The sequence below is a fragment of the Salmo trutta genome, chromosome 14 (assembly GCF_901001165.1).
Source record: "Salmo trutta chromosome 14, fSalTru1.1, whole genome shotgun sequence".
NCBI lineage: Eukaryota > Metazoa > Chordata > Actinopteri > Salmoniformes > Salmonidae > Salmo > Salmo trutta.
In genome coordinates this window covers 37,956,873-37,979,768 of record NC_042970.1, presented here as the reverse complement: position 1 = coordinate 37,979,768, position 22,896 = coordinate 37,956,873, and the positions used below count along the sequence as shown (strand labels likewise).

The 22,896-nt window shown below is 42.7% G+C and overlaps 2 protein-coding genes across 7 annotated transcripts; one reads left to right on the top strand and one right to left on the bottom strand.

The window, feature by feature from the left end:
• Window positions 1-693: 693 nt before the first annotated feature.
• LOC115208008 (protein SYS1 homolog) lies at window positions 694-18,427 on the bottom strand. Of its 5 annotated transcripts, none has more exons than XM_029775697.1 (4): window positions 18,258-18,427; window positions 4,354-4,611; window positions 4,192-4,259; window positions 694-2,785 (listed from the first exon to the last, which is right to left on the bottom strand). In XM_029775697.1, exons 2-4 carry the CDS (start codon window positions 4,513-4,515, stop codon window positions 2,545-2,547), a joined length of 471 nt encoding a protein of 156 aa, XP_029631557.1. In that variant the 5' UTR covers window positions 4,516-4,611; window positions 18,258-18,427; the 3' UTR covers window positions 694-2,544. The 5 variants fall into 5 exon arrangements, with proteins under 5 accessions (XP_029631557.1, XP_029631554.1, XP_029631555.1 ...); XM_029775694.1 differs by lacking the exon at window positions 18,258-18,427 and adding an exon at window positions 5,495-5,637; XM_029775695.1 differs by lacking the exon at window positions 18,258-18,427 and adding an exon at window positions 5,563-5,637.
• On the top strand, window positions 5,816-22,889 carry LOC115208005 (acyl-coenzyme A thioesterase 1). Of its 2 annotated transcripts, none has more exons than XM_029775691.1 (12): window positions 5,816-5,980; window positions 14,728-14,855; window positions 18,423-18,629; window positions 18,769-18,868; window positions 19,109-19,329; window positions 19,487-19,662; window positions 19,784-19,900; window positions 20,206-20,291; window positions 20,460-20,553; window positions 20,861-20,941; window positions 22,054-22,189; window positions 22,554-22,889. In XM_029775691.1, the coding sequence occupies exons 2-12, from the start codon at window positions 14,747-14,749 to the stop codon at window positions 22,664-22,666; spliced, it is 1,440 nt and encodes a 479-aa protein (XP_029631551.1). In that variant the 5' UTR covers window positions 5,816-5,980; window positions 14,728-14,746; the 3' UTR covers window positions 22,667-22,889. The 2 variants fall into 2 exon arrangements, with proteins under 2 accessions (XP_029631551.1, XP_029631552.1); XM_029775692.1 differs by lacking the exon at window positions 5,816-5,980 and adding an exon at window positions 14,258-14,637.
• The last annotated feature ends 7 nt before the right edge of the window (window positions 22,890-22,896 follow it).

Genomic DNA, 22,896 nt, shown 5'->3' with positions numbered 1-22,896 from the left:
GCTCGGCCTCCAACCACAAGGCTCTACAGGTAGTGCGTACGGCCCACTATATCACTGGGGCCAAGCTTCCTACCATCCAGGACCTCTTTACCAGGCGGTGTCAAAGGAAGGCCTCATGAAGCTGGTTGAGAGAATGCCAAGAGTGTAAAAAGCTGTCATCAAGGCAAAGGGTGGCTACTTTTGAAGAATCTCAAAAATAAAATATATTTTGATTTGTTTGACACTTTTTTGGTTACTACATGATTCCATATGTGTTATTTCAAAGTTTTGATGTCTTCACTATTATTCTACAATGTAGAAAATAGTAAAAATAAAGAAAAACCCTTGAATGAGTAGGTGTGTCCAAACCTTTGACTGGTGCTGTACATATTACCTCAATGACCTCGACTAATCTCTACCCCCCCACATTGACTCGGTACAGGTGCCCCCTGTATATAGCCTCATTATTGTTATTTTATTGTTACTGCTAATTTTTTTTTTACTTCAGTTTATTTAATAAATATTTTCTTAACTCTTATTTTTCTTAAAACTGTATTGTTGGTTATTTAAGGGCTTGTAAATAAGCATTTCACGGTAATGTCTACACCTGTTGTATTCGGCGCATGTGACAAATAAAATGTGATTTGACTTGAATAGATTAAATCCACAAGAAGAGCTAACTTTCAACAAATGCATTTACAATACTGCAGGCAATTATAGTTTAATTAGCTTTATTACATAAATGGCTTAAAATATATTTTTTAAAAACAAGTTGTGATTTAAAATCTGAGAAAAACCATCCCAGGAAAATCTGTGATGTGAAGAGAAGCACTCTTTGTGACAATAAAACAAAAACAAAGGATTTGGTCTTAAAGGGCAACTCCGCCACTTTTTAACCTCATATTATCTCCAGCACCAATCCAGTATCTACATCTGTGAATACTGTGTATTTTTGATGACATCATTAAAGGTTAAAACGTTGTTTTTTTAACAGTGATTTTTAAACTTTGACATTCAAGGTGAAGTGGGGTGCAAGAAAATACCCTCCCTCTTGCTTACTTTTAATCCTACCATGTGATGTCAGAGAGAAGCATTTTTTAGAACCTTTTTTCTAATCGTTTTAACCACAGATCGCTTTCACATATGTAGACAATGGTACTGGAGAAAATTAATATGAGGTTGAAAAGTGGCAGAGCTTCCCTTCAAGACTTCTAACGATCAAACTTACTAAGAGTTCAACAACTTGGTGATATAAAACCCCTTAGCATCAACACTAGAGGAGAAAGTTGGTGTAGAAACATTTCACTGCATAGTCCTGATTTCCACCGCAATTCAAATTAAACCTCTGATCTCCCAGAAGTTCCGAATTAAGATCCAAAAATGTGAAAGGTCCCTAGACAGACATAGCCTAGGTTATTTTTTTGGTAAAAATACTTTTCAGACTATGAGAAGGAAAGAGAAAGTGTGTTGAAAATCAGCAGACAACCATTAACAGTGAGCATGCTGCTTACTAAAGTAGGTTTACATTTAAACTGACCATAGACTAGCCACGGCACCAACGAGCACAGTCAGGCACACGAACAGTGACAGCATCCTGTCATAACACAGCTGGTGGCTGACAGACCATCCCCAGAGGGACCATCTGCTCTCCACAGCATCCCATCATATACACGCAACACTTTAAAACCAATAGCATCGTGCTGAGCGAGGAATGATTATCAGATACTCGCTGCTCCCGAAACACTACAGAATGTAAGAATTTAATATGTATGTGGTCTTTCAGAGACACCAACCACAGAGTACATTATTTACAAAAAGCCTGTATTAAGTATTGTATTTCAATACTTAATTGCTGCTCCCGTAGCATGGCTCAGTAGGCCTACTTCCATGTGCTTTCTTGTCACGTTAACTTCCTAACGTTGATTGTATGGTTGAGCTTTGCTGATTCCGTTCACCCCTCAAGCTCACATACTTTAATGAGGAATAAAATAGAACTCCATTTTTGGTGATCTGTTCTTTACATGTATGACTAGTTTGTTATTGTACCATGTTCAATGCTTATCATTCAACTGGCTCAACTAAAGCTGCACTTTTTTCTCTCTCAACTTGATAGGACATAACCGAAAAGCATGCGCATGGCAACCATTTCTCTACATTCATCGTGTGACAATATCATAATTTAATACAATTATGAAACCATTCAGACCTTTGTAACACTTTGTAACTAAACTCTGCTTCAAACTGTCTCAAAGAAAGTGGTATCTTAGTCAGTGGGTCAAGGAAGAAGTTAGCATTCACTCTTAGATGTGTAGTACACGTGTACAAATAAATACAGCAACCAGAACCAATTCAGTTTTTCTCCAAGTCCTTGAATCCATTGAGAGGTGTGCAATCTTCCAACTCTGAGCATCTCTGTCTCTAGATACAACTACTGTGTTACTGCAGCTCGCTTCCCAGTCCCACCAAGTCTTTGGGCACAAATGTCATTCCCCACATCATACTGGACAGATAACTGTTGGTGAACAGTTCACAGGGGCTAAGTCAGTGTCACAGATTGGGGTCAGGTCAGAGGTTAGACTTAGGTCCACTGTTGACTGGGATGGCCCTGAGCTCAGTCCGCATGCACAGGTACTCTCCAATCACGGCCATCAGAGCCATGCAGGCCACGTTGACCAGCCACCAGGACAGGGCCGCCGGGAGGTGGGCGTTGTAGATCCAACAGCCTATCATGTGGAAGAAGTGCACAGTGACAGTGAAGTCCAGACACTGCTTCCCTCGGCGGATGAAGAACCACAGGCCCAGGGCACTGACGAAACAGGGAGACAGATGCACGATGAAGGACATGACTCAAAACAGCTTGGTCTTTCAATTGAAGTGCGTGTGTAAATGTTAAAAAAAAAAAAATAACGGGGTTAATTCATAGCTCATAGTTAGGTAAAATTACCAAACATTAAAGGGATACTTCGGGATTTTGACAATGAGGCCCTTTATCTACTTCCCGAGTCAGATGAACTCATGGATACTATTTGTATGTCTCTGTGTCTAGTGTGAAGGAAGTTAGAGGTAGTTTCGCGAGCCAATGCTATCTAGCATTAGCGCAATAACTGGAAGTCTATAGTATGTAGTAGCATGCTTCCAGTCATTGCGCTAACACTAGTTAGCAATTGCTCTAGCGCTAGTTAGCAACTTCCTTCAAACTCAATGCAGAGACATAAAAATGGTATCGACGACTTCATCTGACTCTGGGGAAGTAGATAAAGTATCCCTATAAGATTGTAGTCTATTATAGAGCATAATGGATTATTGACCTCATAATAAGCCAGTCTTTCATCAATGGTACATGACTGGACTTATTCATACCAAAGTGTTGAGTGAAAATGTAGCACTCAGATTTAGGCTAGGGAGCCCAATCAAAAATGCATATTTTGACAAATGGGTAAAATAATGTTAATTGTGTAGATACTCCTCTAAGAAAACGAAATGGTCCAAACCTCATGTCTCTATCATAAAAAGTTATTGGAGTTTTTACCCTTGTAGGATGGCCAATATTAGGGTGACTAAATCAATTGATACTAGACAATTAAATGGTCAAAAATATGGAAAATAGCATTGCGTCACCTAGGCTGGACACTGTGCGACAGGCTCACCGTTGAATTCATATTTCTTCTCAAATCCGGAGGACGTAAAACAATTCAAAGGTAAGATAGATATCTATTTTGAGACAAGACGTAGTATTTTTATATTTTAGTAGACGTTTTCATGCGAAATTCCTGTTCTTTTAAGAAGATTTATCACTAAATCTCTGTGAAACGTCAATGAAGCACTGAGCGTACCGCAAGTTCTCTATTTTCAAAGCCTTTCACATTTAATTCAGCACGTCATGCTAATTTAGCTTTTTGCCACCAACGGAAACAACTTTGCAGATGACCACAACAACATGTAAAATCCTCAAAAAGTCCTTGCGAGAAAGCGCGCCCCTCTGTCAAAAAAGTTCCAATGTCTTAGCTTACGAAATCTGACTTTTTGGATATAATGTTAATGATATGTTAGAGAAGGACTCCGCTGAACAATTCAGAACATTAATAATCATATTTATGCATTGTCGCAACGCGGACTTTGATTTGGCCTCCGCAGTCCCTCGGAGGCTCCCATTTGCATCACACGTACGGAGCCATATCAAGCATAAATCAGCTTTTAGGCCCATTCACTTACCAGGTAAGCGAGTTCAAGATGAATGCCATCATTGAGAGTCTGCCCTGCATTGTTGCAAAACCAAGAACCTGCAAGCATAGAGCCATGTTATGAATCAGTCCACTGTCAAATCAAAAGACAATAAATAGAAAACCATCTAGGTCACATTTCATGAGGACACACCTCATAACTGAAGATCTGGTCCAGCGATCTGTTGGTTTGTACGAGACTGTCCACTCCAGCCAGCCACAGACCCAGAAAGCTGTAGTAGATACATTGCATCAACACAATCTGGGACAAGATGAGGACCGGGTCCCAGATGTAGCTGCGGAAATGACTGCCCATTCCAACGCTTAAGGAGGGGACACAGGGAACCGGGGAGCAGCTGAAAATGAGTGCAAGGCTACGCCTCTGATGTATAGGGAGTCAGTGACTCAAGACCTGAAATGAAAAGGCAGACATTTCACAGATCCATTTCAATTGAGTTAGCTAGCTAGTACATGACGACCTAGCTAACTAGCTCTTAGCTGTTATTAGCATTATTCTAGTTGGCTAGTTAGGCTAACAACATTGCTAGGCTTACTTGCCAACGAACTAGCTAACTAAGTGACAAACTCGTGTTTTACATGTCCTCTTATAAAAAAAAATGTTTAGCTACTTGATGGCTGACCGACATTGGCTGACTGGCTTGCTAGCAGTACGTCAACAACTGGTTGATAGCTTCCTAGCTAGCTTTCCGGAAGATACCGACCCTACCATTTCGCTTGTTTACACTGATTGAGCTGCATTGAGGTCGGAACGCAATCATCATTAAGGCACCTTTGGAGCTGGAGAGATATGAATTGTAAAACGTACCTCAATACAGGGATGGCATATGCCATGTACTTACTCAATGTTACGATTTCACACTGCTCCATCGAGAAGATCTAAATATTGCTCGTTTTTTCCAGAATACAGCCCGTTTCGTCATCATGCTAGCTACCAGTAGCCATTATGAAATGGCATGTTGTGTTGAACAACATAGAAACAGTAGTAGTATTTCAATCTTCTCCGTGGAGCAGTGTGGATGAAGGTAGAATTTGGAGTACAGTGGCATATCGTATCCTTGCATTGAGGTACGTTTTCCAACCCCATATCTTGCGCTGGCTCCATTGTGTCTTAATGTTACCACGATGGCTTTCCGAGCTCAGTGTAAACAAGCAGGGGGTAGGGTCGGTATCTTCTGCCTGGCAACCTAGCTAGCTAACGTCGCTAGCTACCTACCTAACATGCCTACTGCTAACAAGCCAGCTAGTTATTATTGACTTTACAAAGCATCGCCTACTTTTACTGATGTTCAATATCGAATTGGAATGTGAGATATCCAAAAGTACAACAGACATTATATCCCACCATAAAGCTACGAGATAACGTGGAGCTGATGACGAGTAACAGAAAACAGCAACACAATCGAACCGGAAGAGATGTTCCTCTATAAACTTCATTTCACACGAAAAGTGTGTTGTATCTGGAATGGGAAGGGAAATCCGGCTATTTGAAAAATGATTGAAAAAAAGGTTGAATAAAAACGTAATTTTTTCACTGCTTTTGGCTGCCGAGGTTACTACTTCTGGTGTTAGGATTTTTTTAAGGCCTTTACAAGTTACAGTAATGTATTTCATTCTTCTGAGACTTTTATTTTGACACATTCCTAGATCTCACATTTCTTTCCTCCTTTTCTCCCACTTTACTGGATGGGCCCTGAAAGTTTGCTTGGCCAAGAGGAAACAAATGAAAGTTTCTAGCGATCAACACTGTGAAAAAATATTAGGTAGGTATCCAAGACAATGCCATATCAACGTTTTGAAACAATTACCGTTCCTTAAATGCTTTGCTTACTTCTCACTCACTCCACTCATAAGTAATGTAAAAAAAAAGTTAGAATGACAGCTGTTATTAAATTAATCCTATTGATCACTGCGGATCTGCGTTATAGGCTATTCTATTCATTCACAATTGTCTGATTTTGGATTGCTCTTAAATTAATGAAGACACAGTTACAGATAGTATGAAACTATCACAAGGCATATAACTCTGGGGCCTCTTAAACAGTGCGAATTTACCAAATATACCCCAAAACATGCGTGTGACAGTTTTTAGCATTTTGTTTATTAGCATTTTGTTTATCTTTGCATTCTAAAATAATTAGAAACAGGCATCTATTTCCTAGGCTGTATTATTTCATATCAAATCAAATTGTATCAGTCACATGCGCCGAATTACAACGGAGTAGACCTTTCAGTGAAATGCTTACTTATGAGCTCCTAACCAACAATGCACTTTCAAAAAATACGGATAAGAATAAGAGATAAAAGTAACAAGTAATTAAAGAGCAGCAGTAAAATAACAATAGAGACACTATATACAGGGGGGTACGATTACAGAGTCAATGTTCGGAGGCACCGGTTAGTTGAGGTAGTATGTACATGTGTAGGTAGAGTTATTAAAGTGACTATGCATAGATGACAACAGAGAGTATCACTGGTGTATGGGGGGGGGGGCACTGCAAATAGTCTGGGTAGCCATTTGACTAGATGTTCAGGAGTCTTATGGCTTGGGGGTAAAAGCTATTTAGAAGCCTCTTGGACCTAGAGTTGGTGCTCCGGTTCCGCTTGCCATGCGGTAGCAGAGAGAACAGTCTATGACTAGGGTGGCTGGAGTCTTTGACAATTTTTAGGGCCGGAAGCTTGGCCCCAGTGATGTACTGGGCCGTTCGCACTACCCTCTGTAGTGCCTTGCGGTCGGAAGCCGAGCAGTTGCCATACCAGGCAGTGATGTAACCAGTCAGGATGCTCTCGGTGGTGCAGCTGTAGAACCTTTTGAGGATCTGAGGACCCATGCCAAATCTTTTCAGTCTCCTGAGGGGGAATAGGTTTTGTTGTGCCCTCTTCACAACTGTCTTGGTGTGCTTGGACCATGTTAGTTTGTTGGTGATGTGGACACCAAGGAACTTGAAGCTCTCAACCTGCTCCACTACAGCCCCGTTGATGAGAATGGGGGCGTCCCAGGGTCCTTAGCTTATTGATGAGCTTTGAGGGCACTATGGTGTTGAACGCTGAGCTGTAGTCAATGAATAGCATTCTCACATAGGTGTTCCTTTTGTCCAGGTGGGAAAGGGCAGTGTGGAGTGCAATAGAGATTGCATCATCTGTGGATCTGTTGGGGAGGTATGCAAATTGGAGTGGGTCTAGGGTTTCTGGGATAATGGTGTTGATGTGAGTCATGACCAGCCTTTCAAAGCACTTCATGGCTACAGCCGTGAGTGCTATGGGTTGGTAGTTGTTTAGTCAGGTTACCTTAGTGTTCTTGGGCACAGAGACATTGGTGGTCTGCTTAAAACATGTTGGTATTACAGACTCGGACAGGGAGAGGTTGAAAATATGAGGGAAGACACTTGCCAGTAGGTCAGCGCATGCTTGCAGTACACGTCCTGGTAATCCGTCTGGCCCTGTGAATGTTGACCTGTTTAAAGGTCTTACTCACATCGGCTGCAGAGAGCGTGATCACACAGTCTTCCGGAACAGCTGGTGCTCTCATGCATGTTTCAGTGTTATTTGCCTCAAAGTGAGCATAGAAGTAGTTTAGCTCGTGTCACTGGGCAGCTCTCGGCTGTGCTTCCCTTTGTAGTCTGTAATGGTTTGCAAGCCCTGCCACATCCAACGAGCGTCAGAGCCGGTGTAGTACGATTTGATCTTAGTCCTGTATTGATGCTTTGCCTGTTTGATGGTTTTTCGGAGGGCATAGCGGGATTTCTTATAAGCTTCCGGGTTAGAATCCCGCTCCTTGAAAGTGGCAGCTCTTGCCTTTAGCTCAGTGCGGAAAACTCTCTCGGTAAGTAGTGTGGTCCACAGCTTATCATGAGATACACTACCTCAGGCAAGCAATAGCTTGAGACTTCCTTAGATATTGTGCACCAGCTGTTGTTTACAAAAATACATAGACTGCCTTGTCTTACCAGACGCCGCTGTTCTATCCTGCCGGTGCATCGTATAACCAGCCAGCTGTATGTTGATGTTGTCGTCGTTCAGCCACGACTCCGTGAAGCATAAGATGTTACAGTTTTTAATGTCCCGTTGGTAGTTTAATCTTCCGCGTAACTCGTCGATTTTATTGTCCAAAGATTGCACGTTTGCTAGCAGAATGGAGGGAACTGGGGGTTTATTCGATCACCAACAAATTCTCAGAAGGCAGCCCGACCTTCGGCCCCACTTTCTCCGCCACCTCTTCATACAGATCACTGGGATCGGGGCCTGTTCCTGAGGAAGCAGTATATCCTTTGCGTTGAGCTCGTCACAGTCGTGAAAGGAAAAAAAGGATTCTGCTAGTCCGTGGTGAGTAATCGTAGTCTTAATGTCTAGAAGTTATTTTCGGTCATAAGATACGGTAGCGGCAACATTATGTATAAAATAAGTAAAGAAATAAGTTATGAACTAACAAAAAACAATCGGCTGGGGGCACGTAAAACATCTGTCATCTTTCCCGGCGCCTTCTCCATGATCATTGCAGAATAAATTCCTCACATTTCCTGGGATGGTTTCATTCATACTCATGAGGTAGCCTATAGGCCTACAACAAGTTAGGATACAATTCTTCCTGTCTCTTGTTTAATTGGACCCACCTCACAGAAGTATTGTATATAGATGAGCAGTGGCGATTTTAGCATGTAAATCTTGGTGGGGCAAACTCAATATTTTTTTTTAGATGCATGCCATAGCTCATATGGCTGACCATATCTCCCTGGCATATTACATAATTTATGCAGCAGCATATAAGGCATTTTTGGACTGACCTTGTTGTGTGCGTTGCAGTCCTTATTCGGCAAATTTTGTCATCAAAGAAAGAGACATTTTTACAATTCCGAGTTGGATGACCGTTCAAAACGTATTTTCCCAGTCTGAGCGCGTTTATTCCGACTTCCCAGTTGCAATGCTTGCGTTTAGCCACCGATTCCTTCCAAACAACTCATTGTTGAATTTGCGATTTCCAACTTGTTGTCGCTCTCATCCAACACTTCTCACTCTGCCCCTACTCGGATGGTATTGCGCCGTCCCAACCTTCGCTCTCTCTCTCCCGCTACTCTCTCCTCTTCCATCCTATTATCTCTTCCCTCTGCTCAAACCTTCTCCAACCTATCTCCTGATTCTGCCTCCTCAACCCTCCTCTCCTCCCTTTCTGCATCCTTTGACTCTCTATGTCCCCTATCCTCCAGGCCGGCTCGGTCCTCCCCTCCTGCTCCGTGGCTCGACGACTCATTGCGAGCTCACAGAACAGGGCTCCGGGCAGCCGAGCGGAAATGGAGGAAAACTCGCCTCCCTGCGGACCTGGCATCCTTTCACTCCCTCCTCTCTACATTTTCCTCTTCTGTCTCTGCTGCTAAAGCCACTTTCTACCACTCTAAATTCCAAGCATCTGCCTCTAACCCTAGGAAGCTCTTTGCCACCTTCTCCTCCCTCCTGAATCCTCCCCCCCCCCCTCTGCGGATGACTTCGTCAACCGTTTTGAAAAGAAGGTCGACGACATCCGATCCTCGTTTGCTAAGTCAAACGACACCGCTGGTCCTGCTCACACTGCCCTACCCTGTGCTTTGACCTCTTTCTCCTCTCCAGATGAAATCTCGAGTCTTGTGACGGCCGGCCGCCCAACAACCTGCCCGCTTGACCCTATCCCCTCCTCTCTTCTCCAGACCATTTCCGGAGACCTTCTCCCTTACCTCACCTCGCTCATCAACTCATCCTTGACCGCTGGCTACGTCCCTTCCGTCTTCAAGAGAGCGAGAGTTGCACCCCTTCTGAAAAAACCTACACTCGATCCCTCCGATGTCAACAACTACAGACCAGTATCCCTTCTTTCTTTTCTCTCCAAAACTCTTGAACGTGCCGTCCTTAGCCAGCTCTCCTGCTATCTGTCTCAGAACGACCTTCTTGATCCAAATCAGTCAGGTTTCAAGACTGGTCATTCAACTGAGACTGCTCTTCTCTGTGTCACGGAGGCTCTCCGCACTGCTAAAGCTAACTCTCTCTCCTCTGCTCTCATCCTTCTAGACCTATCTGCTGCCTTTGATACTGTGAACCATCAGATCCTCCTCTCCACCCTCTCCGAGTTGGGCATCTCCGGCGCGGCCCACGCTTGGATTGCGTCCTACCTGACAGGTCGCTCCTACCAGGTGGCGTGGCGAGAATCTGTCTCCGCACCACGTGCTCTCACCACTGGTGTCCCCCAGGGCTCTGTTCTAGGCCCTCTCCTATTCTCGCTATACACCAAGTCACTTGGCTCTGTCATATCCTCACATGGTCTCTCCTATCATTGCTATGCAGACGACACACAATTAATCTTCTCCTTTCCCCCTTCTGATAACCAGGTGGCGAATCGCATCTCTGCATGTCTGGCAGACATATCAGTGTGGATGACGGATCACCACCTCAAGCTGAACCTCGGCAAGACGGAGCTGCTCTTCCTCCCGGGGAAGGACTGCCCGTTCCATGATCTCGCCATCACGGTTGACAACTCCCTTGTGTCCTCCTCCCAGAGTGCTAAGAACCTTGGCGTGACCCGGGACAACACCCTGTTGTTCTCCACTAACATCAAGGTGGTGACCCGATCCTGTAGGTTCATGCTCTACAACATTCGCAGAGTACGACCCTGCCTCACACAGGAAGCGGCGCAGGTCCTAATCCAGGCACTTGTAATCTCCCGTCTGGATTACTGCAACTCGCTGTTGGCTGGGCTCCCTGCCTGTGCCATTAAACCCCTACAACTCATCCAGAACGCTGCAGCCCGTCTGGTGTTAAACCTTCCCAAGTTTTCTCACGTCACCCCGCTCCTCCGCTCTCTCCACTGGCTTCCAGTTGAAGCTCGCATCCGCTACAAGACCATGGTGCTTGCCTACGGATCTGTGAGGGGAACGGCACCTCCGTACCTTCAGGCTCTGATCAGGCCCTACACCCAAACAAGGGCACTGCGTTCATCCACCTCTGGCCTGCTCGCCTCCCTACCTCTGAGGAAGCACAGTTCCCGCTCAGCCCAGTCAAAACTGTTCGCTGCTCTGGCACCCCAATGGTGGAACAAGCTCCCTCACGACGCCAGGACAGCGGAGTCAATTACCACCTTCCGGAGACACCTGAAACCCCACCTCTTTAAGGAATACCTAGGATAGGATAAAGTAATCCTTCTAACCCCCCCCCCCCTTAAAAGATTTAGATGCACTATTGTAAAGTGGTTGTTCCACTGGATATCATAAGGTGAATACACCAATTTGTAAGTCGCTCTGGATAAGAGCGTCTGCTAAATGACTTAAATGTAAATGTAAATGTAATGTTTATGTCCAATGGCCGATGAGCACCGATACGTTTTAGCTATAATTTATCATTATTTCTCTTCATATGACAAGGATTAAAAAGGATTTGCCAGTAGATTGTCTACTTGATTGATGATTATGACTACTAGCTAAGATTTTGAAAGTAAGATGTAGTTTTGATCAGTCCAATCAAAGCTACTGTAGCTATAACATGATTATACGTCATTTTATCTGTGGCCAATGACCTTGAGCCTTCTTGGAAGGGCACTTCTAATCTACGTCTTTGGACTGACCCAAGGACTCACATTCTTGGGCTGCAGTCCAAACACTTTAAAGATATACCCCATCCTCTCAGCCCTCAAATTAAGTGGACACTTCTGATGACGTCTGACGAGTATACACTTGCAGGGCGAGGGAGGAAGGAATTATTTTTAAACGGACCGCTCTTGCCCGGAAATTCGACACTCATTCATTCCGCGATGATTGTGTTTTCGGCCACCGGTAGCTTGTGGGTGCTTTATATGCTCTACAGTCATTTATGATTGCATGTGTACTTAAATTAACTATATAATTATTAATATATGCCTACTGTATGATAGCTAGCAAATTAATTAGCTAACTAACGTTAGCCTGCCTAGCTGGAACTTCTGAAGGAAAATGTTTTATTTCTACAATTTCCAAAAGATAACCAAACAAAAACATATTTACTTTTTACGAGACATGTTTATGCCGTCATGTGCATTAGTAGCACAATTTGCATTCATTTTTACTTACACTTGTATGTTGACTTCTCCATTGATGTTGTTTTTAAGTTTTGGCAGACTTTTCTTTGTGGATGTGCAATCGTCGCAAATTGAATTATGGGGAGTTTTAGGCCCCGGAGTGAACATAATTGTACACTCGCAAACTCAACAAAAAACGAGGGCTGAGGGGCTTACGTTGCAAACTTCCCTTGCTTGGCTAATCATTTGGACCGCCCTCCAAGGTGGTATCAGGGATTCCCCCAAGGGCATAAGGGCTCTCCCCACCCGCCCTAAATGGCGGGTCGCCACTGTAGATGAGCCATTTAAAGTATTTTGCTCTATGCCATCTGATCCGGAGCGTAGTTTAATAACTGTAGAACAGACAATTATAGGCTACTTCTCTAAGTCTGAATACTGTAATTTAAATTTCTCAAGTAGACAATATTTCATTTCTAAACATAATAAATATTTATATAACCTTTGCAGAATAAATTCCTCACCTTTTCTGGTCATTATGGGTTCATATTCCCAAAGTATCCTACAACAAATACCATGCGCATCTCTCATTTAATTGGGCCTATTAGATAGGCTATTATTTAAAGTATATTGCTCTATGAATAAGATAGAGAACGTGGTTTATTACATACCATATAATTTAACAGGTAAACTGTTATTTTTTTGCATTGAAGTGAATATGGCCACCACTGTAAGTAGACAATGTTTCAGAATTCGCAGGCAGTGCAGCATATAGGTTCAAGGAAAAAGTCAATACAAAACATTAGACACTAAGAAATGATCAAACGATCTGTTTACAGGTCCTCAACAATTTGAAATAGATTTTGTCCTTCTGAAACATTTTGTTTGTCAGATAGCCGAGGCCTACAGCAAATGTCACTGCAAAAGTTTAACATTCTGCCATCAAACCTCCAAAGACATTTGATCAAGTTCGCCATTGCTATTTCCTTTAGAAACTGCCTCGGCCTAATTCTAATACTTCCAAAGTATACAACAAATAGGGGCGTTATTGTCACCATAAAAGGTGAATGATGGGCATTTTTCAGGTGAAGTTATAATCCTCGTTCACGCGCGCACAGTTTCACAATGCCGGGATTCATCCAATGGCATTGAGGAGTATACCACCTCAGTCACCAGCTTCATCAATAAGTGCATCGATGACGTCATCACCACAGTGACCGTACATACATATCCCAACCAGAAGCCATGGATTACAGGCAACATCTGCACCGAGCTAAAGGCTAGAGCTGCCACTTTCAAGGAGTGGGACACTAAACCAGATGCTATGCCGTCGGTAGCCATGAAGTGCTTTGAAAGGCTGGTCATGGCTCACATCAACACCATCATCCCGGAAACCCTAGACCCACTCCAATTCGCCTACTGCCCCAACAGATCCACAGACGACGCAATCTCAATCGCACTCCACACTACCCTTTCTCACCTGGGAAAAAGGAACAACTATGTGAGAATGCTGTTCATTGACTACAGCTCAGCGTTCAACACCGTAGTGCCCAGAAAGCTCATCACTACGCTCAGGACCCTCAGACTAAACACCTCCCTCTGCAACTGGATCCTGGACTTCCTGATGGGCCACCCCCCAGGTGTTAAGGGTAGGCAACAACACATCTGCCACGCTGATCCTCAACACGGGGGCCCTTCAGGGATATGTGCTTAATAGTTTCTACCCCCAAGCCATAAGACTGCTGAACAATGAATCAAATGGCCACCCGAACTATTTACATTGACACCCACCCCCTTTGTTTTTACACTGCTGCTACTCTACTCGCTGTTTATTATCTATGCATAGTCACTTTACCCCTACCTACATGTACAAATTACCTCGACTAACCTGTACCCCCGCACATTGACTCGGTACCGGTACACCTTGTATATAGCCTCATTATTGTTATAAAAAAAATGTATTACATTTTTTTTACTTTTGTTTATTTAGTAGATATTTTCTTCACTCTACTTTCTTAACTGCATTGTTGTTTAAGGGCTTGTAAGTAAGCATTTCACGGTAAGGTCTACACCCGTTGTATTCGGCACGTGACAAATTAAATTTGATTTGATTTGACGGGGCTGATTTATAACAGGAAACATGCCTATGTATGGTGTGTGCCAAATATAAATCTCAATATTTTCTATGTGCGCAGTCTTTTAAGAAATGGTGCATGCAGATATTTAGTGTGAAATTGACGCAACAGTTATAAATGAGGCCCCAATTAACCCCCAAAACAGTGACTAGGCATTGGGCTGGGAAGTTGGCAAGTTGCACAAGATAAAGAGGTTGAAGTTCAGTCTCTGTTAGAGAAGAATATCTACCGTGACCTAGAGAAACATTACTTACATTACTTCAATACTAGGCTACTCGGGGTAAGACAACAAAAACTCTCACAAACACTTACTAATATTTTATATTCTCATCTGTATGTTTGATCATTGCATATGTTCTTCTCTACATAGGGAGTACTGACTGGCTAGCATGCTTAGAGCACACACGTGTGTGACGGTGCTATGTCGTCTCTCAGACAAGTTTGTGCTTCAATGGGTCAACATCTACAGGAAGAGAGCATGTGTGCAACCTGCAGTGGGTAAGAAAGTGATAGATTAAAGTGATGCTACAAAGGTTTTGTATACTATTAAGCCAGAAGTTTTGAAAGTAGAGCTCCAGAGCCAAAAAGGGTCCCAAAAATTGGGCACAATTGTGTACACGCCACATACATGTAACTGCCTAAATAAAGGAAACACTTGAGTAAATGACGGATACAAAGTATATTGAAAGCAGGTGCGTCCACACAGGCTTGGTTCCTGAGTTAATTAAGCCATTAAAACATCCCATCGTGCTTATGTAACCGGTGCTGTTCTGCACCGCTGTACCTTTGCGTTGTGTGATTGATTGAGACTAAAGACATGGACTTTGGAGATCATGTTGTTTTAATATATCAGAATTCTCTCTCACGTTTGTAGAAAACAAATATGTTCTGCCAATCGTCACCTCTTTCTACAACAGACGCACAATACACAACAACTGACTTGGATCAGTTGAGAAGCTAGCCATCGTTCACACATACAATACCATAGCTAGCTAGTAACCACATGTTGAATTCAGAATGTTAATATCATCCTAAAAAGTACAATTACAATTGCATCAACAATACCATACACTTATGAGTAACCTCGAAATATACAACATTATTCATGAACAAAACACTGTGTGTCATGATTTTGTGCATAAAGGAATCTAACTTTTCTGAAGACGACAGAAAAAGCGTGCCTACCTCTCCTAGTGCATCAAAATTATTTCAGCAGGGCAAAACGTAAATATGTTCTCCCCTATTCCCAGGATGCAGGCATGCATAGTAACAAATCAACATGCTATATTAATATCTGAACCTGGTGAAATTCACAAAGTATTTGAACAACTGTTACACTTAGGGTCATGTATAAAAAAAGGGTAGCGCTATCTGGAATCCTTACCCTACCCCTAACCTTAACCCCTAACCATAACCCTTACCCTAACCATTTTCAATTTCAACTTCAATGGGGTAGGGAAATCCCAAGGATTCTGGATAGCAAGGACCCTAGAAAAATGGCCAGTTGCCCATTATTTTGGCTACCATGGCTAGAAGAAGAGATCTCAGTGACTTTGAAAGAGGGACCTCAAAGGAGCATATGGGGTTTAAAGGGTGTGTGTGTCTCAGTCATCAGATTTCAACCCAATTTAACACTTATGGGAGATTCTGGAACAGCATCTGAGACAGCAATTTCCAACACCAAATGATGGAATTTATCATGGAAGAATGGTGTCGCATCCCTCCAATAGAGTTCCAGACACTTGTAGAATCTATGTCAAGGCGCATTGAAGCTGTTCTGGCAGCTCTGGTGGCTCATGGTGACCCAAAGCCCCCAACTTTATGTTGGCGTTTCCTTTATTTTGGCAGTTACCTGGACATGTATATCACATCATTGTTCTCGAGTCCTGCAGCGTGTGCATAAAGAGAGTAAAAACAAAACTGTGGTGTGCACTGAGCAGACTTGGGCCCGCCATGCAACCTCATTGGACAATACTGGGCTGACCTGATCCCGCCTCCCACTTTTAGTTTGCAACCTCATTGGATATCATTCCACCTGCCAATCAATTGTCCATCACGTTCAGTTGGTTACCACTAGTTACCACAGCCACAAATTCAAGACAACTCAGTCAAATTCTGTCAACAATCAGCCCCTTAGAGAAAAAAAAAAATGCCCGTTCCAAATTTGCCAGAAGATACCGACCCTACCGCTATGCTAGTTTACACTGAGCTGCACTGAGGTTGGAACGCAATCATGGTTACATTAAGATGTGGTGCCGGCGCAAGATATGGGTCAGAAAACCCAAATTTGACCTTTATCCACTCTGCTCTATTGAGAAAATGTATATACTGCTAGTTTTCCCGGAAAACTGCCCTTTTTGCCCTTATGCTAGCTAGCAGTAGCCACCGTGGCCATTTTGGAATGGCAGTGTCAGCCAATCAGCTCCTTTGTTGTTCAACACGACTCACCATTCCATTATGGCTGCTGTGGCTAATGGTAGCTAGCATGAGGACGAAAAGGGCAGTTTTCTGGGAAAACAAGCAGTATTTCAGTCTTCTCGATGGAGCTGTGTGGATAAAGGTAACATTTGGAGTAGAGTGGCATATCCCATCCCTGCATTGAGGTAGGTTTTCCGACCCATATCTCGCGTCGGCTCCACAGTGTCTTAATGTAACCATGATTGCATTCCGACCTCAGTGCAGCTCAGTGTAAACAAGCGTAATGGTAGCGACGGCATCTTCTGGATAGTTCCAAATGATCCGGCAACTAAGGAAATGTGATGTATGCTCTCTGTCCAATTTGTGGAATGGGATAGGCATGATATCCTAATATTACATTTTTATTCTCAAAATTAGAAACATGGTAGACTAAATTATTAACAGTTTTATCGTTTTACAAGCTGCCTTCCCCGGGCGAGAAAGCCAAAGTTTGTCCAGCGAACAGAAATCACCTGTCAATTTGATCATGCGATTACAGATAATCCTGAATGATGAGTGAGAAAGTTACGGATGGTCAAAGATCATACCCCCAAGACATGCTAACCTCCCCTGTTATTGTTAATGGTGAGAGGTTAGCATGTCTTGGGGGTATGATCTTTGACCCTCTGCAACTTTCTCAATCATCATGATTCACAATTCATACAGGATTATCCGGAATCATGGGAGTATCCACATTCATTTAGAAGTGTTACAAAAACACTGTATATTCTATTCTTATTTACAATAAAAGTGACTCCAAAATGACACAATACATTATTTACCATTGGGCACAACATAATCCGAAACACAACCAAAACAAACTACAAATGCACCCATCAAGTTTGTAGAGTCACAAGCTTGATGTAGGCATCGTGTGCTAGCAATATGGGACCAAATACTTCAAATACTTTTCACTACTCTAATACACTATAAGTGCATTTGTCCAAATACTTATGACACCTTCAAATGGGTGGACTAGATGTACTGTCTCCTCATAGGAAACATTTGATCACAAATCCAAAATGGTGGAGTATAGAGCCGAATTAAACGTTTTAGCTCCACTGTCCAAATAAATAAGTAGGGGAATGTATGTATGAATTTGTGGATTTCCATCATTCATTTTGCATGATGATGTGTTATGTCCTCCAATTCGCATGATATGTTACGAATTCCAATATGTAGAATTTGAAAATGCGCGTTCACTAAGTATTGCGTGCCTTTCTCCGACAGGAGAAGATTACAGATGGTGTATTATGAGCCGTACATCGACACATCAAGTCCAGAACGGAAGGTTTAAAAAATACTGACATAGTTTTCTTTCTCCGTTCATTCACTTTAAAAGACGTCATATCCCTCTGGAAGCTCCGAAAGCACATTACATTGACCAAACTTTTGTCCTTGTCAATACAGATGATGTTCTATGTGTGACTATCTTTCTTTTACCTTGACTTTCCCACGTTTTCCATTTACTGAAACGCCTGTGTCTCACCAGGGCTATGAAGCAGCCACAGTCTACCTCCTTATATCTTGTCCTTTTAAATTGTAACTAAATTGCATGAAGCGCAAAATCCCTTGTTTGATCCCATGTTGTTTCGGTGTGCTTCTTAGGCCAAGTGAGATGGAAGACATGTAGACCAGCTCCCTTTTTGACAGCCAAGCCCAACCGTGCCCTCATAGATGAGCCGATTACCCTAGAGGGACGTCACCTCCCCCCTCACTCACCTATTACGGTGTGTGCCCGCATGCATAACGAGGACGGTGACCTGTGGGAAGCGTTTTCTCACTACAACACAGATGGGAGGGGTGTCGTCAACTGTGAGTCACGTGACCGAGCTACAGTATGCAGGGGCTGGGAATCTGATAGCAAATTGTTTTATTTGAACTATTATACTCTCCTCTCAGACTATCTCACCCTCTCTTCATTCTCCCTCCCCTAATCCTCTTCTCCTCACAGTGACCAGGGATGAGTCTGTAGGGGGCTCCTATGTGGGCTGTGAGCCCATGGGACTGTTCTGGGCCCTGCAGCCTGCACCTGGAGAGAGAGAGGGTCTGAGGTGGGAACAGGGATAATAGTTAACAAATCATGCAAAGCCATGGATGGACACATTGAATATGATTCAGAGACACATGCTTTTGATCAACAAAGTCAATCAACACCAAATATATTTTTTAAAGGGATAGTTAATAAAAAATAATACAATTATATATATATTGGTCGAGGAGGGGTTGGATACAGTCTTTGTTTTGTATGCAAAGCCCATGACAGTGACAGTTTCATCTATATATTCCCACAGGCTGCGGAAGAAAAACGTTGAGACTCCGTACTCTGTACAGTTGTCCTTATTAGAGGGTCACATTCCGGTTCCATCCAGTCATGGTTCCAACAAGGAGCAGCGACAGAGAGGGGGACAGGAGCTGGCTGCAGTGACTGTGGAACGCTGGTACATGGCACCAGGGGTCCGGAGAATAGAGATCCGGCAGAACAGAGTAGTGGGGACCTTGTTCTTACCCCCAGGTTTTTTAAATTTTTAAATTGTACAAATCAAATCATATTTAGAATATTCGATTATAGCACGATATATATTACAGAGTGTCTTTACACAAAGTATTATGACTGAGACTTTATTCCAAATGCTCAGAGTATTTGGTGTTCTCCGTTGTTGCCTCCATAGGTCCAGGTCCATTCCCAGCCATGGTGGACCTGTGGGGTATGGGCGGGGGGCTGATAGAGTACCGCTCAGCCTTGTTTGCTTCCCGAGGCTTTGCCAGTCTCTCCCTGGCCTACTTTGGCCATAAAGACATCCCTGGTCCACTCAACACTATCAATGTGGGAGATGCCTACTTCAAGGTAATAAGGAGGTAGTGCTATGTTTCAAAGTACCAAGGTGATTCACCCCTGTATGTACCTAACATTCTGGCACCTGAGCAAAACTTTCTTTTCTCCTTGTTTTCTCCATGGGCATTGACAGACTGCGTTCCAGTTTCTCCAGGACCACCCCCAGGTGTGTGGGGACAGGGTGGGGGTCATGGGCCTCTCGTTCGGGGTCTACCTGGCTCTGCGAATCGCCACTCAGATTGATGTCAATGTAAGTCTGGCCATACAACCCCCTGAAGCGGTCATCTGAATTATTGTTTACCAGTCATCAAACAACTATTAGCCTTGGAAATATGAAATCATGTTTATACCTCTTGTGTTGTGATCAAGAGCTGTTATGTCTGATGTAGCCTGAGGTGGAATGACCAGAATTTGGGCAAATAAGAAAGTAGAGAGTAAAGGCTATATTCAAATATGAAAGGCCTATTAGTATGATGAGTAATATGAGTCTCCTTGTAGGACTGCATCTGGTTTGACATACCTGATATTCCCATTCACTCATTTTTTCTCTCTCAGCCCAGGTGTGTGATCGGAGTCAATGGTCCAATAGGAAATATCAACAAACTTTCGGACAGCGACGGCATGACAATAAGCTTTGAAGGGTTAGTTACCATGCAAACGTATAACAGAAATAAGGTTTGAGAATGAGAGTATGCCTGAAAAGATGACTTGACTGGAACTAAATGAGGTAATTCTCAATGTATTGTGTTATTGCTTAAATAGGGATGCTGCTCTTTTCTTATCCCACCCACTGTTATATTATGTTATAGGGATCAGAAGCACTGGAGTTACGATGAAGAGGGCTACGTCAGTTTCAAAGAAGTGTCCATGCCCAACAACATTCCACCTGAGAACAAAGCAAATGTACGACCCTGAGTGACCCTCTCAAGTATTGATAGGGTCAAGAACCCCCTCCAGCCAGCTGCACAGAATTGTAAAAAAAATATATTTTCTAGCAGAACATATTTTATTTTGAGAATCGGTGCGAGGAGTACTTGTGCATCTTTTGTGGCAATTAATGTAGAATTTGATTCAGAGGGTTACCGGTACATTAGCCTCGTCAAGGACCAGGCTTCCCTAATTGGAAAGGAGGAGTGACAACAACTTGATTTGGAGATATTGCTACACAAGACTACCTGTACATCTACAAAAATATCATGTATCTGTGCAGGTTGAAAACCTGTGCTGCCCCCTACTGTACATTGTGGGTGAAGACGACTTGAGCTGTGCAGCTATTGAGAACGCAGATGAGGTAGGCCTACTTCGTGGGATTTCCTTACCATTAAACTGCAATATGGCATACTATGGTAGTATATACAGTTACGGCCAAATATATTGGCACCCTTGCACATTTCTTAAATAAGTGCTTATTTCTTCTAAAATAACTTTAATTAAATAAAAAAAAATACTGGGTCACCATTACATTGTTATTGTATTTTCAACATTTCAGAACCACTTTTATTTTTGTAAACTTAAGTTTACAATTTTAATTGAGAAAATAAAGGCAAATGGTATGGGCATAATTATTGGCAACCCGGACCTAGTACTTGGTTGAACAGCCTTTGGCCAAGATAACTGCAGACAAATGCTTCTTGTAGCCATCATTGAGCTTTGTGCACCTTTCTACTGACAATTTGGGGCCACTTTTTAGTAGAAAAGTTCAATATTTGAGGGGTGCCTTCCACCAACTGCTGTTTTCTGGACTCTTATCTTGCCACTGCAGAACAGTCCAGCATCTCTTAACCATTCCTGGGTACTTTTTGATGTGTGTTTGGGGTCGTTGTCCTGCTGGAAGAACCACAACCTTCAATGATGCCTTGTGCATGTTCAAGGCCTCCAGTACCAGAGGCAGCAAAGCAACTCCACACCATTATCAAACCTGCCCCATATTTGATTGTAGGGAGGGTGTTCTTCTCATTGAATGCTTCATTTGGTCATCAGGAAACACAGCGCTGATTTGTATTGCCAAAGCGCTCTAATTTGGTTTCATTGGTCCACAGAACACTTCCCCCAGAATTTAGGTTTATTTTGCATGCAGTTATCTTGGCCAAACGTCTATGCAACCAAGCACTAGCTCCTGGGTGCCAATAATTTTCTCCATGCCATGTTTTTATTTTCTTTACAAAATAAATGTGGTTCTGCAATGTTGAAAATCCAATAACAAGGTGTGACGTCCAAATTTTTTTTTTTTCAATTTCAACTTATTTTAGAAGAAATTGGGAATTATTTTTAAAAAGTACAAGGGTGCCAATATATTTGGCCACAAATGTGTCCTAATCATAGCTGCTGAGAGTGATAACTTTTCCAATGTCGAAGTCAAAAGTTGCGACCAGTTGAATGAAGAGATATTTCCTTGGTTTTCAGATTGAGAAGAAGATTAAAGATGCTGGTAAATCCCACCTGTTCACCCGCCTGTCATACCCCGGTGCTGGTCACCTGATTGAGCCGCCATACACCCCCAACGCCCGAGCCTCCATGTGGACCACACAACCCAAGAAACGTGGGTGGTCCTCTCCTCCCATACACACCTTCAAGCTCTCTTTCACATTTAGTTTGTCATGCAGTTATGACCTTGTTTTCAGTGATACTTTTTTACAAATAGTCATGATTGTATCCTAAAATGATAATCATACTTTGAAAGATTTGTCTTGAAGTACATTTATCAGTCCTTTATTCTTGATTTATATATCCACTTAAAGGCACTAACATATGTATTCAAATTTAAAGGGTTTCCAAATAAGGGTATTTGACAAAATGGTAATAGACATTATAATTAACATATAGTATCTCAGAAATGAGAGAACTACATTGTGATTTGTATTTTCAGGTTATTTTCCATGCTGTCCTATTGTTTTTCCATATAGTGATCACTCTCTGGGGAGGGCACCTGGTACCCCATGCTGCCGCCCAAGAGGACGCCTGGAAGAGGACCCTGGAATTTATGGAACGCCATCTAAGGGGAAAGGAATACAAATAGCCTTTTGACCACTCTGGGATAGAACGGTCCATCTCACATGCATCACTCCTCAATGCAAGACTCAAAACTCACACAACTGTCCAAATTCAAGTGGACTCAATGTTTCCTTTCACTATTTTCACGATACAGATGTTTATGTAAGCATCTATGTAGTGTTGTCATTGATTTGTTTGATTTTTATAAACACAACTAGTATACCATAATAAAATCAATATAATGTAAACAAAGTA

What these genes read in the sequence shown, in the direction of transcription:
- LOC115208008 (XM_029775697.1), bottom strand. Translation starts at nt 4,515, where the DNA reads ATGGGCAGTCATTTCCGCAGCTACATCTGGGACCCGGTCCTCATCTTG. An exon ending in ACCAGATCTTCAGTTATGAG is followed by an intron (nt 4,260 to 4,353) that starts GTGTGTCCTCAT and finishes CTATGCTTGCAG; the next exon opens with GTTCTTGGTTTTGCAACAAT. An exon ending in ATCTTGAACTCGCTTACCTG is followed by an intron (nt 2,786 to 4,191) that starts GTAAGTGAATGG and finishes CTGTTTCGTCAG; the next exon opens with TGCCCTGGGCCTGTGGTTCT.
- LOC115208005 (XM_029775691.1), top strand. Translation starts at nt 14,747, where the DNA reads ATGCTTAGAGCACACACGTGTGTGACGGTGCTATGTCGTCTCTCAGAC. An exon ending in TGGGAGGGGTGTCGTCAACT is followed by an intron (nt 18,630 to 18,768) that starts GTGAGTCACGTG and finishes TTCTCCTCACAG; the next exon opens with TGACCAGGGATGAGTCTGTA. An exon ending in CCACTCAGATTGATGTCAAT is followed by an intron (nt 19,901 to 20,205) that starts GTAAGTCTGGCC and finishes TTTCTCTCTCAG; the next exon opens with CCCAGGTGTGTGATCGGAGT.